At 49.6% G+C, this 17915-nt stretch overlaps 1 protein-coding gene across 1 annotated transcript in view; it reads left to right on the plus strand.

Moving 5' to 3' along the window:
• Window positions 1–211: 211 nt before the first annotated feature.
• Window positions 212–17915, plus strand: part of EIF4EBP1 (eukaryotic translation initiation factor 4E binding protein 1) — a 33192-nt gene continuing 15488 nt past the window's right edge. The window contains exon 1 of the mRNA XM_025395178.1: window positions 212–608. Coding sequence (XP_025250963.1) covers window positions 464–608 — 145 coding nt within the window. The 5' untranslated portion in view covers window positions 212–463. The remainder of the gene's footprint in view (window positions 609–17915) is intronic.

Raw genomic sequence — 17915 nt, forward strand, 5'->3', positions numbered from 1 at the left:
GGGCCTGATGTACTAAGGCAGAAACCGGGCCTTCCTGCAGTGGGCCGGGTCAGCTCGGATCTCCGCGCGGTCCTGAGTCGCCGCCCCCAACCCAGCCAAGGATTAATTTAGGCGAGCTATCCCGCCCACCACCCCCACCCCCATCCCTGCCAACGTGGCGGGGAGGGACACAGGACAGAGGGGCAGTCGCTGCGGGGCGGCGCCGGCGCCCGTGCGGAAGAGCCCGTGAGCAGGCGTGAGTGGGTCGGGGGGCTGCGGGGGATCTCACGTGGAAGCAACGTCCTGGAGCTGGGTGGGGCTGCGGCGCGGACTACAAATCCCAGGGGCGTGGGCGGGAGAGGCGGAAGGGGCGTCCTGGGGCGGGGCGGGACGGGGCGAGGCTGAGCGGGACCGGGCTAGGCGGAGCGAGGCTGGAGGCGCGGGAGGGCAGCGAGAAGTTCGCTGGTGCAGCGCACAGGAGACCATGTCCGGGGGCAGCAGCTGCAGCCAGACCCCAAGTCGGGCCATCCCCGCCACTCGCCGGGTGGTGCTCGGCGACGGCGTGCAGCTCCCGCCCGGGGACTACAGCACGACCCCCGGCGGCACACTCTTCAGCACCACCCCGGGAGGTAGGCGCGGGCTTGGGGACGCAGCTGGCCGGCTCCTGGGCGGGCGGGAGGATCGGGAATCGCGGATTGGACCGGGTGTCCAGGCTCAAGGGCGCTGTGACTGGAAAGAACGGAGAAGGGGCATCGGGGAGATAGCGAGGGTCATGGAAGTGGCCGCCCGTCTGCCCTCTTGAGTGCGTCGTCCAGACCCAGGTTGCAAACTGCCCCGTTCGTTTCCTCTTTCTGTGAGGTGTAAGACAGCTGACACCTAACAAACACGCACGCTTCCAGGACTGCCACATGCCGAGCTGTGCTGCCCCTTGTGGGTGTTGGGGGCGCTCCCGAGGCAGGATAGGGCGGAGTCAGGGTGGCCCACGATCCAGGAGAGGCCTGGCCTGGTGTTTTTATGGGATGGGTATTATCTGTTGGGATAAATGATTCCTGCAGGGCCCTTTTTCCTTTCCGAAGCACCCCTAGTTTTGCGTTGGACACGCGCGCTCTGACGGAGGTTTGGATGTGGGGGTGCTCGCCTGCTCCAGCAGAGCCTCCCGGGCACCTGTGGCACGTTTCCCATTTTCGCGAGTGGGATCTCCGCGGGGGGGCCTGGCGCCACGGGCAGGGCTGTGCAGAAAAACACGTTCTTCTGTCCGGGGAGAGGAGGAGGCACCGTGTGACCTCCCTGGGAGAGGATGAGGAAGAGGAAGCTGAGCTGGCACGGGTGCGGGGGCGGGGGGACAGCCTCAGGCTGCCCTCAGGAGCCTGGCATTCCCTCCCAGCCCCGCAGCCCCAGCGCACAGACGCTGATGAAACCTACGCGCCTGTTTGCATGATGAAACAAATCCTCGTGGCTCTCCACTCCCCTCCCATCCTCGTACCGCCCCCACCCCTTTGACTTCTCTCCCTTCAATCTCCTCCACGCTGCTTTCCAAACTACTCGAAAACGCGACAGATCCTGGCGCTTCACTCGGTGGCGGGCAGGGGCCACATGCTTATTTTCTCAGGCAGCTGTCCTACCAGCAGCGTGCACGGCCGGATCCGAGGTCCTCAGCTATTTGATCCAAAACATACACTGTTAGAACGGTTAGGGATCTTGTCCAGCCCTGCCGCCTTATTCTACAGAGCCAGGCATTGAGGCCCCAGAGCTTGAACACGTGTCTATTGCCCATTGTCACACCGTTTTCCCAGATTGGACAAGAAATAGCAACCAGGCAGAAAAGGGAGGAATGCTTCGTTTTCTATTAGAAATGAGCCAAGGAAAAGCTCGCAGGGGCTCTTATTGCCACTCCCGACTCATCCTCTTTCCCTTGCTGGGTCTTTTGTAGTTCATGCTGTTCTCCTTTGTCCCTGTCACAATGGTCTACCAGGACAATTCCTGACAATTTTGGACTTTTTTCAACTGAGGGTGTAAGTGTCTGCTGGATTTGTTCAGGGTGGGCCCTGAGGCTGGCCTGAAGGCACAGGTAGCCCTTTTTTGCGCCTTTTATTGCTGGATTGTTGGGTCAAATTGGAAGCCACAGATACTGTTTATAGGCACTTCTGGCACTGGTACCAAGGTTCACACCTGTAATCTCAGCATTTTGGGGAGTCGAGGCAGGAGAATTGCTTGAGGCCAGGAGTTCAAGACCAGCCTGGGCAACATAGTGAGACTCCATCTCTACAAAAAAAAAAAAAAAAAAAATGTCCTAGCTATTACAGAGGCTGTGGCCAGAGGGTCGCTTGAGCCCAAGAGTTGGAGGCTGTAGTGAGCTATGATTGACCACTGCATTCCAGCCTGGGTGACAGAGCAAGACCCTGTCTCTAAAATAAATAATAAACATAAAATATATGAACTTCGAATCCACTTTTCACTTTGGGTTGGGAAGTGGGGAGTAGGCAGGGGGCTGACAGACCACAGCAAATCCCCCTCCTTTTGAAGGTCTTTAGCAGTAGGGGGAGTGGGGAAGGGGCTTCTGCATCAGGGCATAGCATGTTTCTGAGATCACTGGAAGAAGCTAGCAGTGCCAGGAGCCTAAAGCCAGCTCACTCTTTGGGTCATCCAGGTACAGCTCACAGTCCCTAAGCCAGGGAAACCCGGCTTACTTCCACTAAAGTCAAGCAAGCCTGGTCGGCCTCGATTAGCCAAGGTGTGAACTCTTCCTCCAAAGCCCACCTCAGCCCACCTCTGCTAGGGCAGAGAAGCTGAAATGGTCACATTGCAGGACCCTTTTGCTCCAGAGCAGAACACTGCGTCTCAACCTTCCAGGTGCTTGAGGATAACTGGGGGCTTCATTTAAGTGCATATTCTGATTCTGTAGGTGGGGGTGGGGACTAGATTCAGCATTTCTTTCTTTTTTCTTTCTTTTTTTTTTTTTTTTTTCTGAGAAGGGTCTCACTCTGTCGCCTAGGCTGGAGTGCAATGGCATGATCTCAGCTCACAGCAACCTCCACCTCCCGGGTTCAAGCAATCCTCCCACCTCAGCCTCCCCAATAGCTGGGACAACGGGCACACGCCACTCATGCCCAGCTAATTTTGGCAGAGACAGGGGTTTCACCGTGTTGGCCAGGCTGGTCTCAAACTCCTGACCTCAAGTGATCTGCCTGCCTCGGCCTTCCAGAGTGCTGGGATTACAGGCATGAGTCACCATGCCCGGCGTAGATTCATCATTTCTAACTAGCTCTCAGTGATTGGTGCACATACCACACTCTGAGTACTCAGGAATTAGTGGAACGTAACTTCCCTCACCTTTCAGATCTCTGGAGTCTGGCGGAAAAAAAAAAAAAAAAAACATGATGACTCCATCCAGGTAAACCTTGAGGTTGGGCTCAGCATCCGTCTCTAAATCATGGTGTGGAGTCAGGCTTTTGATAGAGTGTCTGTATGGCTGTCTGCACCTGCTTACTTATAGGGACTGTCAGCTTCTCAGGAAAAACCACTGGAGTAAGTGCCCACCAGTCACTCCTGCTGGGAATGGCCCTCAAGTGATTGTCCCTGGAGGGAAAGAAGCAGAGTTGGGTTGCGCTATCTCCGTTCCTGTGACTCCAGTTTGCTGCTTTCCTTTTTTTTTTTTTTTTTTTTCCTGAGACAGGGTCTCACTGTGTCACCCAGGCTGGAGTACAGTAACATGAACATAGCTCACTGCAGTCTCAAACTCCTGGGCTCAAGTGATCCTCCTGCCTCAGCCTTGCAAGTAGCTGGGACTATAGGCACGTGCCCCCATACCCTGCTAAGTTTTTGATTTTTTTGTAGAGGCAGGGTCTCTCTGTATTGCCCAGGCTGGCCTCAGACTCCTGGGTTCAAGCAATCCTCCCACCTCGGCCTCCCAAACTGCTGGGATTATAGGCATGAGTCACCTCACCCGGCCTCCAGTTTGCTTTCCATGGTCATTAACCATTTGTACACTGAGGCTCTGCTGAGGTTAGCTGTCCGGAGTACTTAAGAGAATTTTGCTGAAGGGAGTGTCACGTATGAATATTTGAGTCTTTGGAGTCTTAGAAATATCCAGCAACACCATAAACAACCCATTAGCCAGCAGAACCTTTGAGTGGATCAGAAAGAAACTTTCCCTTATCGATCACATTCCCAGCTCCGTGTTGCATGTTTGACTCTGAAGCCTACATACAGGCTTGGATGGCAGTTATGCCAAAGACCCGTACCTGGATAAGGTGAATCCGAGGTGAGCAGGTAGGGCTGCAGGTGTTAATGGCACCCTGTTTGGTTAAGCAAACAAGGTCTGTGCCCGGGAAGCTTACCTTGGAGCAGCTCCCAAGTCTTTGGACATGAAAGAGGCGGTGCTGGGAAGAGGGGGGACGTAGGCTGGGCACTGAAGCCAGAGCACAGCCCATGTCCTGAGGCCTTAGTCACATAGAGGGAAGAAGTTATTATTAAGGATGGGTTAAAAGAGCTTGGACATTAATGCAGTGAGGGAGAAACAATGGACCCTCTTCTCACATTTACCTGAGCTTCCTTTTAAAGTGTTTGAAGGAGCCAGGTGCAGTGGCTCGCACCTGTAATCCCAGCTACTAGGAAGGCTGAAGCAGGAAAATTACTCAAGGCCAGGAGTTCAAGACCAGCCTGAGCAACATAATGAGACTGTAGGTATAAATTAAATAAATAAAATTTTTAAAGTGTTGGAAGCATTCCACACTGTGTCCCTTATTAAAGATTTGGTGGGGGAGTTCCTGATGTAGAGCACCCCAGACTCCCTCCAATCCCCAGACTCCTTTTTATTGTTGTTGTTGTTATTATTATTATTATTTTGAAATAGAGTTTCGCTCTTGTTACCCAGGCTGGAGCATAGGTTGCAGTGGTGTGATCTTGGCTCACTGCAACCTACGCCTCCTGGGTTCAAGCGATTCTCCTGCCTCAGCCTCCCAAGTAGCTGGGATTATAGGCATTTGCCACCACACATGGCTAATTTTTGTATTTTTATTGGAGACAGGGTTTCATCTTGTTAGTCAGGCTGGTCTCAAACTCCTAACCTCAGGTGATCCACCCGCCTCGGCCTCCCAAAGTGCTAGAATTACAGGCATGAGCCACCACACTCAGCCTTATTATTATTATTATTATTATTATTATTATTATTATTTTTAATTTTGTTTTTGAGGCAGTCTCATTCTGTCATCCAGGCTAGAGTGCAGTGGTGTGATCTCAGCTCACTGCAACCTCCGCCTGCCAGGTTCAGGCTGATTCTCCTGCCTCAGTCTCCCTGGTAGCTGGGATGACAGGCACATGCCACCATGCCCAGCTAATTTTTTATTTATTTATTTATTATTTGTTTGTTCCTTGAGATGGAGTCTTGCTCTGTCGCCCAGGCTGGAGTGCAATGATGCGATCTTGGCTCACTGCAACCTCCGCTTCCTGGGTTCAAGCAATTCTCCTGCCTCAGCCTCCCAAGTATCTGGGTTTACAGGCGTGCTACCACACCTGGCTAATTTTTTGTATTTTTAGTAGAACCGGGGTTTCACCACGTTGGCCAGGCTGGTCTCGAACTCCTGACCTCGTGATCCACCCGCCTCGGCCTCCCAAAGTGCTGAGATTATTTTATTTTATTTTTGAGGCAGAGTCTCATTCCGTCACCAGGCTGGAGTGCAGTGGCACTATCTCGGCTCACTGCAGCTTCCGCCTCCTGGGTTCAAGCAGTTCTCCTGTCTCGGCCTCCCGAGTAGCTGGGACCACACACCAAGCTGTTTATTTTTGTAGAGACAGGGTCATGCTTTGTTTCTGAGTCTGACCCTCTAGTTTTTTTATTATTTGAAAGGAGAGGCCAGGTGTGATGGCTCACACCTGTAATCCCAACACTTTGGGATGCTGAGCAGATCTCCTGAGGTCAGAAGTTCAAGACCAGCTTGGCCAACATGGTGAAACCCCATCTCTACTAAAACAAACAAACAAACAAAAATTAGCCAGCCCTGGCGTGGGCGCCTGTAATCCCAGCTATTCGGGAGGCTAAGGCATGAGACTCACTCGAATGATTCTGGGTGACAAGAGTGAAACTCTGTCTCAAAAAAAAAAACAAGAGAGAGAGAGTTTGATTTTTTTTTTTCTTCCTAAAAGAGCAAAAAAGTCCTTCATTGCCAAATCTGAGGAAAAAGGGTCAGTAGAGCAGTACTGTATTTATCCATTGACATAAAGTAGCGAGGAGTTTTCTCATATAGACCTTTATTTTGATGTTCTGGAAGATTAATTAGGAAGGCACAGCAATATTGTTTCTTTCTTTCTTTCTTTTTTTTTTTTTAAAATTTGAGACAGGGTCTCACTTTGTCACCCAGGCTGGAGTGCAGTTGCAGCCTCACCCTCCTGGACTCAAGCGATCCTCCCATCTCAGCCTGCCAAGTAGCTGGGACTACAGGCGTGCACCACCATGCCCGGCTAATTTTTGTATTTTTTGGTAGCTAGGATTTCGCCATGTTGCCCAGGCTGATCTCAAACTCCTGAACTCAAGTAATCCACCTGTCTTGGCCTCCCAAAGTTCTGGGATAGAGGCATGCTCCACTGTGCCTGGCCTGGGAAGGCACAGCAATATTGAAAAAAAAAGGAATATTGCTTTCCAAGGTGAGTTTTTGAAGAAAAAATGTTCAGTTGTGCACATACATTCTTGCCTGTGCCAACAAACCCATGAAAAACCTGTTTCTTTCTTGTCTGACTTAGACCCATGCCTGGGGTCTCTCTCCACTATGATTCATAGTGAATGAATCACACTTATTTGTTTACGTGTTTGTTCCCTAGGTTAGCCGGGAAATTTTTTCAGAGCAGTCTTACTCATCTTTGTATTCACATGACCTAATGCCAGGTCTAATGTCCGGAAGGTGAAGAGTTGAAAAGAATGCTGGAATGAAAGTGTTCCCCTCAGGATAACCTAGTTCTCTTATTTTATTTATTTATTTCTTTTTAGACGGAGTCTTGCTCTGTCGCCCAGGCTGGAGTGTAGTGGCGTGATCTCAGCTCACTGCAATCAACTCCCTGGTTCAAGTGATTCTCCTGCCTCACTTCCTGAGTAGCTGGGATTACAAGCACACGCCACCACGCCCAGCTAAGTTTTGTATTTTTAGTGGAGACGGGATTTCACCATGTTGGCCAGGCTGGTCTCGATCTCCTGACCTTGTGATCCGCCCGCCTCGACCTCCCAGAGTGCTGGGATTCCAGGCATGAGCCTCCGCGCCTGGTCAGGATAACCTAGTTTTCTTACCATCAGGCCTCGGTCTCCGCTGGCTTAATGATGATGTTTAAATTTCCTTTTCTGTCCTTTCAGTTGCAGGGTCTAAATGTTTATCTCAGAATGTCCCAGGGGCAGAAACTTTCTCTGTTTTGATGTTGTTGTTGTCTGTTTTTTGTTTGTTTGTTTGTTTGTTTTATGAGATAAAGTCTTACACTGTTGCAGGTTGGAGTACAGTGGCATGATCATGGCTCACTGCAGCCTCGACCCCCTGAGCTCAGGTGATCCTTTTGCCTCAGCCTCCCCAGTAGCTGGGACTACAGGCACACGCCACCAAGCCTGGCTAATCTTTAAATATGTAGTAGAGACAGAGTTTTGTCATGTTGCCCAGGCTAGTCTGGAACTCCTGGGCTCAAGAGATCCACCGCCTCAGCCTCCCAAAACACTGGGATTACACGCATGAACCACTGGACCGGCCAGAGAATAACTTTCTCTGAACCCTCCTACTTACCCTCATACAGATGATCCCCGATTATGATGGTGCGACTACAATTTTTGACCTTACAATGGTGTGAAAGTGATATGTGTTCAGTAGGAATTGTACTTTTTAAAATTGTTTTTAAGACAGAGTCTTGTTCTATTACCCATGTTGGAGTGCACAGGCATGATTTCGGCTCACTGCAATCTCTGTCTCTCAGGCTCAAGCAATCCTCCCACCCCAGCCTCCCAAGTAGCTGGGACTACAGGTGTGTGCCACCATGCCCAGCCTAGAAATTGTACATTGAGTTGCGAATTTTGATCTGTTTCTGGGCCAGCAATATGAGGTACATACTCTCAAGACGCTCGGCCGGATCAGTGAGCTGCAGCTCCCATTTAGCCCCACAAACATGAGGACAAATGACCAGTCACAAGCTTGTCTAACCCGAGGCCCTCGGGCAACATGCACCCTGGACAGCTTTGAATGAGGCCCAATACAAGTCCGTAAACTTCCTTAAAACATTATGAAATTTCTTTTCTTTTTTTTTTTTTTTAAAGCTCAGCTGGAGTGCAATGGCGCAATCTCGGCTCACTGCAACCTCCGCCTCCTGGGTTCAAGTGATTCTTCTGCCTCAGCCTCCCAAGTAGCTGGGATTACAGGCATGCGCAACCACGCCCAGCTAATTTTGTATTTTTAGTACAGACGGTGTTTCTCCATGTTGGTTAGGCTGGTCTCGAACTCCCGGCCTCAGGTGATCTGCCCGCCTCGTCCTCCCAAAGTACTGGGATTACAGGCGTGAGCCACGACGCCCAGCCAGTGTTAGTGTATTTTATGTGTTGTCCAAGACAATTCTTCTTCCAATGTGGCCCAGGGAAGCCAGAAGATTGGACAGCCCGCTATAGAGTCTATAGTGTGCTGTGTTGCCAGATATTTTGTCCAACTGTAGGCTAATGTAAGTGTTCTGAGCACATTTAAGGTAGGGAAGGCTAAGCTATAATGTTCAGTTGGTTACGTGTACTAAATGCTTTTTTTTTTTTTTGAGACAGAGTGTCACTCTGTCACCCAGGCTGGAGTGCAGTGGTGCAATCTCTGCTCACTGCAACCTCTGTCTCCCAGGTTCAAGCCATTCTCCTGCCTCAGCCTCCCAAGTAGCTGGGATTATAGGCATGTGCCACCACACCTAACTCATTTTGCATTTTTAATAGAGATGGAGTTTCATCATGTTGGTCAGGCTGGTCTCGAACTCCTGACCTCAAGTGATCTGCCCACCTCGGCCTCCCAAAGTGCTGGAATTATAGGCGTGAGCTACCGCTCCTGGCCCTAAATGCATTTTTGACTTATGATATTTTCTACGTATGGTGAATTTATTGGGACATACTTCATTTTAAGTCGAGGAACATTTGTATTAAACAGTATTGATGATATTACTTTTCCCAGTATTACTGAACAGGGAGTGGATGTGACCTCTTCTTTTAAAACAAAAACAAAAAACTTTTTACAGATAGGGCCTCACCTCTGTGGCCCAGACTGGAGTGCCTATGGGCTGAAGTGCAGTGGCGCGATCACTGCTCACTAACTTTGAGCTCCTCAACTCAAGCAGTCTTCCTGCCTCAGCTTCCCGAGTAGCTGGGACCACAGGCACACGCTACCACACCTGGCTAATTTTTATTTTTTGTAGAGATGAGGTCTGTCTATGTTGCCCAGGCTGGTCTTGAACTCGTGGCTTCAAGCACTCCTCCTGCCTCAACCTCCCAAATCATTGGGATTACAGATGTGAGCCACTGCACCTGGCGACTTTTTCTTATACTGAACAAGTCAGTATTGGGGTCAGGGTCTCAGACACTGGGACTGATGCTCTTTATTTACCTGTTTGCATCCAGCATTGCTGACAAGGCAAGAGTAGGTAACTGCTGCCCACTGGCATTTGGGCATGGGCAGCAAAGGGCGCCTTGTAATCTAATGGTTATGCCTATGAAAGCTCATTAAGAGAGCTCAGATACTAGGCCCAGAGGATCAGGGCTTCTTAACTGCCTAGGGACACTTGGTGAAAATGGTTGTATCGGTTAGCTACTGAGTCTTGCTCTGTCGCCCAGGCTGGAGTGCGGTGTATAACAAGCCATCCCCAAACAGTAACTAAGCAGCAGCGATTTGTTATTGCTCTCTATCCTTTGGGTTGGTTGGATTATTTGCAGATCTTGCTGAGCTTATTCATATTGCTGCATACAGTTGATGGCTAGATTGTCCTGGGGTGGAAGCTTCAAGATGGTCTTACGCATACATGTGGGGCATTGCTGGGGACAGCTGGAAGCCTGGGAGTTCTCTCTATCCTCTTGGTCTCCCAACATTCCGATCACTCAGTAGTCTAGCTTGAGTTTTATTTACATGGTAGTTTCCAAGGCCACTTAAGGCCTAGGCTCAGAAGTCCCATAACATCACTTACCAAGTATTCTATTGGTCAAAGCAAGTCACAGGGCCAGTCCAGATTCAGGAAAAGGAGAAAAAAATGCCTTTTTGTTGTTGTTGTTGTTGTTGTTGTTGTTGTTGCTGTTTTAAGATGGAGTCTCCCTCTGTTGCCTAAGTAGCTGGGATTACAAGCATGCACCACCATGCCCAGCTAATTTTTGTATTTTCAGTAGAGACAGGGTTTTACCATGTTCCCCAGGCTGGTCTTGAACTCCTGAGCTCAAGTGATCCACCTGCCTTGGCGTCCCAAAGTGCTGGGATTACAGGCATGAGCCATTGCGCCTGGCCTTTTTTGTTTGCTTGTTTGTTTGACAGAATCTGGCTCTGTCGCCCAGGCCAGAGTGCAGTGGCACGATCTCAGCTCACTGCAACCTCCACCTCCCGGGTTCAAGTGATTCTCTTGCCTCAGCCTCCCAAGTAGTGGAGATTACAGGTGCCTGCCACCACTCCTGGCTAATTTTGTATTTTTAGTAGAGATGGGGTTTCGCCATGCTGGCCAGGCTGGTCTTGAACTTCTAACCTCAGGCAATCTGCCTACCTTGGCTTCCCAAAGCACTGGGATTACAGGCGTGAGCCACGACGCCTGGCAGGAAATGCATGCCTTTTAATGAGAGAAGCTACATGTGCAACAGGAATGGGAGGTGTGGCAGGAGCCACATTTTCGAATAATCCTCCATGAGGGCCAGACCTCAAAGCATGGGTCTTAGAGGGAAGGTGCTGCCCATCCTGATGTGTGGCCAGCAGAGCCAGGACCAGGTACAGAAGCCGAGTGGAATCACAACCCTGTGAATCAGGGTTAAAGAACAAAGGACACCTTCCTGAAGGTACTGACTCATAGATCCCATACCCTGTTCTCACAGCCTTATGAGCACCTCCACAAAGCAAACCACACAAGATCGGGTGCAGTAACTCATGCCTGTAATCCCAGCACTGTGGGAAGCCAAGGCAGGTGGATTGCTTGAGGCCAGGAGTTCAAAACCAGCTTGGGCAAATAGTGAGACCATGTCTTTACAAAAAAATTTAAAAACTAGCCAGGTGTAGTGGCGTGCACCTGGAGTCCTAGTTACTTGGAAGCTGAGGTAGGAGGATCTCTGGAGCCCAGGAATTTGAGGTTACGGTGAGCTGTGATCATGCCACTGCAGTCCAGCCTATGTAACAGAGTAAGACCCTGTCCCAGGAAAAAAAAAAAAAGCAAACCACATAGGTGGCCATGATGCTAGACCACTAAGCAATATATTACTCTTTGTGTTGTGCCTTCATTGCAGGCCACCACCCAAACCATCTCCTCTTCCCCCTCCAAGCGTCCTGCAGGCCAGGCTTTGGCAACACTCTTCAGGGGGAGCCCACACCTGCCCTGCCGGACCCAGCACTCCCTGCAATAGGATGGACTCATATGTCTGTGCCCAGCAGTACAAAACCAGGCAGGAATGAGAATAGCAGAGGGTGCAGTCGGGCTCAGTACTCCCTTTGGTTTGGAAGTGGACAATGTGGAGGTCTCTTGCCTTAAGGAGTGTGTGTGTGAGTGTGTGGTGTAAACAGATTTCTCTCTTCTGCCCTTCTGAACACAAGGGTAGAGCGGGCCTGCATTAGTTTACTATGGCTGCCATAACAAAATAGCACAGATTGGGTGCTTTAAACAAAATGAATTCTCTCCCAGTTCTGGAGGCTGGAAGTCCAAGATCAAAGTGCCAGCAGGGCTGGGTTCTGAGGCCCTTCTCCTTGGCTTGCAGATGGCCAGTTTCTCCCTGTGTCTGCACATGGGCCTTCCTCTGTCTGCATCCAAATCTCTTCTCATAAGGACCCCAGTGAGATTGGATTAGGGCTCCACCCTAACAGCCTCATTTTAATTTAATCATCCCTTTAAAGACTTTATCTCCGAATACAGTTACATTCCGAGGTACTGGGGTTGGGCTTCAACATAAGAGTTTTGGGGGCAGGCTGAGCATGGTGGCTCATGCCTGTAATCCCAGCACTTTGGGAGGTCAAGGCAGGTGGATCACTTGAGGTCAGGAGTTCAAGACCACCCTGGCCGACATGGCAAAACTCTGTCTTTACTGAAAATACAAAAAATTACCCAGGCATGGTGGCGGGTGCCTGTAATCTCAGCTACCAGGAGAAGGCTGAGGCAGGAGAATCTCTGGAACCGGGGAGGCGGAGGCTGCAGTGAGCTAAAATCATGCCACTGAACTCCAGTCTGGGTGACAGAGTAAGACCCCATCTCACACACACACACACACAAACACACAAAAGTTTTTGGGAGAGATGCTATTCAACTGTTCAGCTCATAACAGGGCCATTCCCCTTTCCAACTGGGACAGCAGGAACTGCTGTTTCTAATGGGAGGCATTTTAGAAGGGCATTCCCTATTGGTAATGAATTTCAGAGGCAGCTTTACCCATAGGGTACATTTGAAGTGTTTGGGAGGAGATTAAGGAAGGGGAGGAGCTTGGCCAGCAATCAGAATAATTAGTTCAGCTATTTTGTTCTGAAAGTCTCTGTCAAAGTCAATTTTCTTTTCTTTTTTTCTCTTTCTTTTTGTTTTTTGAGATGGAGGCTCACTCTGTTGCCCAGGCTGGAGTGTAGTGGTACGATCTCAGCTCACTGCAACCTCCCCCTTCCAGGTTCAAGCGATTCTCCTGCCTCAGCCTCCTGAGTAGCTGGGACCACAGGTGCACACCACCACACCCGGCTAATTTTTGTATTTTTAGTAGAGATGGGGTTTCACTATGTTGGCCAGGCTGGTCTCGAACTCCTGACCTCAGGTGATCCACCTGCCTTGGCCTCCCGAAGTGCTGGGATTACAGGTGTGAACCACCGCGCCCAGCCTGAAGCCAATTTTCAAAGAAACTGACTTATTCTCTCCCATGCCAGAGCCTCAGAGGGAGAGGCTGCCGATCATCCCCATCTGGTATCCAGCAGCTTCATAAGACCCCTGGCCCCTGAGAAATGTTGGGATCTTGGTTCTCTTTGTGGAGGTGGGTGGTTGGGGGGCAGAGGTAAAGAAAAGTCTTGGACTGAGTGTGCTCTGCATCTCTCACCAAGACTTCCCCCCTGGCAGTTCTGTCCTGCTTGTTAAATAGACCATCCAGCCAGAAAAGCCACCCAGATACATGCGATTCCTCCCTGGACTGTGTGACGAGGAGGGAGGGAAGACCGAGATTCTGGCGTGTCGGCATATTTACCTCCAGGTTGACAGGGAGCTGCTGCTCAGACCTGGAGTTCAGATTGTCCAGGGTGTTTTGCTCACTGGCTGTTGGCTTGGATCTGAGCACAAGCATTTGAACCTCCCCCATCCCGGCCCTGTTGTGAAATGCTCTCCCTCTCCCTGGAATGGGAACAGCAGTTCTAGGAATTCCATCCTCGTACTCTCACTAAGCCTCACGTCCCCCCATCCAGGGGAAGAATGCTTCTGCCAAAGGAACCCCAGGGGAAAGTGAGGGCCATGCGCGGCTCAGTTTACAGAAGTCCTGTCCAGCCACAGAGTATGGGCACTGGAGGGCTATGGGAAGCGCTCAAGGCAGGGAACATCCTGTTCTGACTAGCACCCAGAAGTCTAAGACCTCTTAATTTTTCCAGCTGAGAGTGTTAGCTAAGGGGTGGTAGCCTGGTCTGCCTTACTAATTTTATTTTATTTTGTTGAGACAGGGTCTCACTCTGTCACCCAGGCTGGAGTACAGTAGCATGATCCTAGCTCACTGCAGCCTCAAACTCCTGGGCTAAAGCGATCCTCCTGCCTCAGCCTCTGGAGTAGCTGGGACCATAGGCGCACGCTATCATGCCAGGCTACTTTTTAAATTTTTTTTGTAGAGACGGGGGTCTCACTGTGTTGCCCAGTCTGATCTCAAGCTCCTGGCCTCAAGCAATCCTCATGCCTTGGCCTCCCAAAGCACTGTAATTGCAGGCATGATCCAGCCTTGCTAATTTAAACAGTAGGAGGTATTTGGGATTGGAGTCAAGGTGGATTAGGTTGGCCTCTGGACGGCTGTGAAGGGACAGCGTTTCTGGGCCTCAGTTTCCTCTTCTGCAAGGTGAGGCTCCTGCGTGAGGAGTTGTAAGGGGGAATAACAGGCTGTGAGCACAGACCAGAGGGAATGACGGATGGCAACCACAATTGCTGTATGCACCTCGCCTGAAAATCTAAGCCTTCATTCATGCAGCACTCCAGTGCTCCTTGGCCTCCAAATATGCTTCCTGTTCCCGGCTCGTGACGTCTTTCTTTGGTTGTGTGTGTTCTCCCAAGTGATTTTCTCTTTAACAACAATTATGTGAATGTCACTTTATTCTCATACAAAGAATCTTGATGTTCTTTATTTTATTTAATCTTCACGATACTCTTCTGAGGTGTGGATTTTGTTATTCCCTCCCTCTTATAACTGAGAAATGAAAGTACAAGTTGGAGTTCAGGGACTGGTATGTGGCAAGCCCAGGTCTGAGGCCAGAACATCTGCCTCCAAGCACTATGCTATTTGTACATTAAGTACCTGCCAACAAGGAGATCCTAAAAATAAATGGCACATGCCTGGTGCTTTCAAAATAGTTTGAATGAGCCTAGTACAATGCCCTTGTTTTACAGATGAGGAAACTAGAACCTAAGGGAATGTCTCTATGGCTTTATTTATTGTAATCCCAGAACTTTGGGAGGCCGAGGTGGGGGGATTGCTTGAGCCCACAAGTTCAAGACCAGCCAAGGCAATATGACAAAACCTTATCTACAAAAGAAAAAAAAAAAAAGGCCAGGTGCGGTGGCTCACGCCTGTAATCCTAGCACTTTGGGAGGCTGAGGCAGGCGAATCACGAGGTCAAGAGATCAAGACCATCCTGGCTAACACAGCGAAACCCCGTCTCTACTAAAAATACAAAAAAGCTAGCTGGGCGAGGTGGCGGGCGCCTGTAGTCCCAACTACTCGGGAGGCTGAAGCAGGATAATGGCGTGAACCCGGGAGCTTGCAGTGAGCCAAGATTGTGCCACTGCACTCCAGCCTGGGTGACAGAGCGAGACTCTGTCTCAAAAGAAAAAAAAAAAAAATTAGCTGGGTGGGGTGGTACATGCCTATAGTCCCAGCTACTTGAGAAGCTGAGGCAAGAGGATCACTTGAGCCCAGGAGGCAGAAGTTGCAGTAAGTCAAGGTTACAATATTATTCTCCAGCCTGGGCAACAGAGCGAGACTCTATCTCAAAAAATAATAATAATGATAATTAACAAAAAATATGTATTTACTTATTTTTAGAGACAGATCTTGTTCTGTCTCCCAGGCTACCATACCGTGGTAACATTGTAGTTCCCTGCAACCTTGAATTCTGGGTTCAAGCCATCCTCCTGCCTCAGCCTCCTGAGTAACTGGGACTGCAGACATGCACCACTACACCTGGCTAATTTTTTTATGTGTTTGTTTGAGACGGAGTCTTGCTGTCACCCAAGTTGGAGTGCAATGGTGCAATATTGGCTCACTGCAACCTCTGCCTGGATTCAAGCAATTCTCCTGCCTCAGCCTCCCAAGTAACTGGGATTACAGGCGTCCGCCACCACGCCCAGCTAATTTTTGTATTTTTAATAGAGACAGGGTTTCATCATGTTGGTCAGGCTGGTCTCAAACTCCTGACCTCAAGTGATCCACCTGCCTTGGCCTCCCAGTGTGCTGGGATTACAGGCATGAGCCACCGCACCCGGCCTACCCTTGGCTAATTTTTAACTTCTTTTGTAGAGATGAGATCGTGATTTGTTATCCATGCTGGTCTTGAACCCCTCCGTTGCTTTATACATTGAAAGCAAACTGCTGTCACCACAAAGCATGCCTTGAAAACAAAATATCATTCCTATATTTGGTGCACATCTGGAGTTTAAAATCCCGAAGGATACTGGCTAGCAAATATGCTGAAGTTCATGATGGTTCTTGGTTTCCGTGGGCCTAAAAAGGAGGGAGGATGCCCTCACCCTGTCCCTTCCAAGTCTCTCTCCTGAGTTGCTGACCTGTCCTCTGATTTGTCCCTGCTTTGACCGATAATTGGTTGCTGGTATAGATGGCACTGAATAAATGGTGAAATATGTCACCGGGACCCTGCAGGTCATGATAGTAACTAGAATTGTGTGGGGCTTCTATTGTGTCAGCCACTGTTCAAATCCACATGGTAACCCTATGAAGTTGGCACTATCATCATCATCATCATTATCATTGTCATCGCCAATCTGGAGAAGCAGAAACTGCGGCACAAAGAGTTTAAGTCATAACTTGCCCAGAGTCGCGAGAGCTAGCAAGTGGAATGACAGAGCTGGGTTTCCAAAGGATTTCAGGTAGAATGAGCCTCAGTTATTGTCCCCAGATAGTTCAAGACCGAACCTTGAACTCTACCCCCCACCAAGCGATGGGCCGGATCCCAGCTACACAAATGGTTTGAGGTGTAGGGGTGCTTCTCTCTTCTTTCCCTGCCCTGCTGGGAGGCAGGGTTCTGGGTTTCCCTGCTCTGCATCTCTGGGTTGGCAATCAAGGTCAGCCTTAGCTCACCTCCCTCACCCCTTGGGCACTGCAGAACTGGGGTGAGATGGATGTTTCTCTGGACCAGGGGTTTAGGGTCAGGCTGCTTGGAAGCAGGAAGATGGAGGACTTGGGATCTGTGTCCCTCAGTGGTCTCCACTTAACGCCTGTCTGTGGACTTCATACACTTGGCTGTAATCACGTGTTTACAGGTCTTTCTCGACTAAATTAGATAAGGTTTAGATCTAGGTGCTTTCACTATATCTGACTTTTTAAAATCCCTAGCACCTCGCATGGTGCTAGTACAAAGTAGAGGTTCAGTGAGTAAATAAATGAGACCAGCACACCTACTTTCAGGGAAAAGGATTGAGCAAAGACTGGCAAATATGTGGGTGAGGATTAACACTTTTGTCCCTGGATTGCAGTAGTCTCTATACTTGAATACAGTTCATGGGAGTTAAGGTGTAATGTAGGTTTTTTTTTTTTTTTTCTTTTTTTGAGACAGAGTCTCACTCTCTTGCCCAGGCTGGAGTGCAGTGGCACGATCTCGGCTCACTGCAACATCTGCCTCCCGGGTTCAAGCAGTTTTCCTGCCTCAGCCTCCCGAGTAGCTGGGATTACAAGTGCATGCCACCACGCCCAGCTAATTTTTGTATTTTTAGTAAAGACAGGGTTTTGCCATGTTGGCCAGGCTGGTCTCGAACTCCTGACCTCGGGTGATCCACCCACCTTGGCCTCCCAAAGCACTGGGATTACAGGCATGAGCCCCTGCGCCCAGCTTGAATCTCTTCTTTGGTAAATGAGGTTTTTTTTTTTTTACCTCTGTATTTTCTCTCTTCCTCTCCCCTCATTGTCCCAATAAAATTACATTTCAAAGTTTTAAAAAATCCAGCCAGGTGCAGTAGCACACACCTGTAATCACAGCTCCTCAGGAGGCTAAGGTGGGAAGATCACTTGAGTCCAGAAGTTTGAGTCTAGCCTGGGCAACATAGCAAGATTGTGTCTTTAAGGAAAACAAAAAACAAAAACAGGCTGGGTGCAGTGGATTGCTTGAGCCCAGGAGTTCCAGCCCACCCTAGGCAACATGGTAAAACCCTGTCTCTACAAAAAAATATATACAAAAATTAGCTGGGTGTGGTGACACATGCCTGTAGTCTCAGCTACTCAGGAAGCTGAGGTGGGAGGATCACCTAAGCCCGGAGATCCAAGGTTGCAGTGAGCCGTAATGGCACCACTGCACTTCACCTGAGTGACACAGCAAGACCCTGTCTCAAAAAAAAAAAAA

The sequence above is a fragment of the Theropithecus gelada genome, chromosome 8, assembly GCF_003255815.1.
Source record: "Theropithecus gelada isolate Dixy chromosome 8, Tgel_1.0, whole genome shotgun sequence".
In the NCBI taxonomy this organism is placed as follows: Eukaryota; Metazoa; Chordata; class Mammalia; order Primates; family Cercopithecidae; genus Theropithecus; species Theropithecus gelada.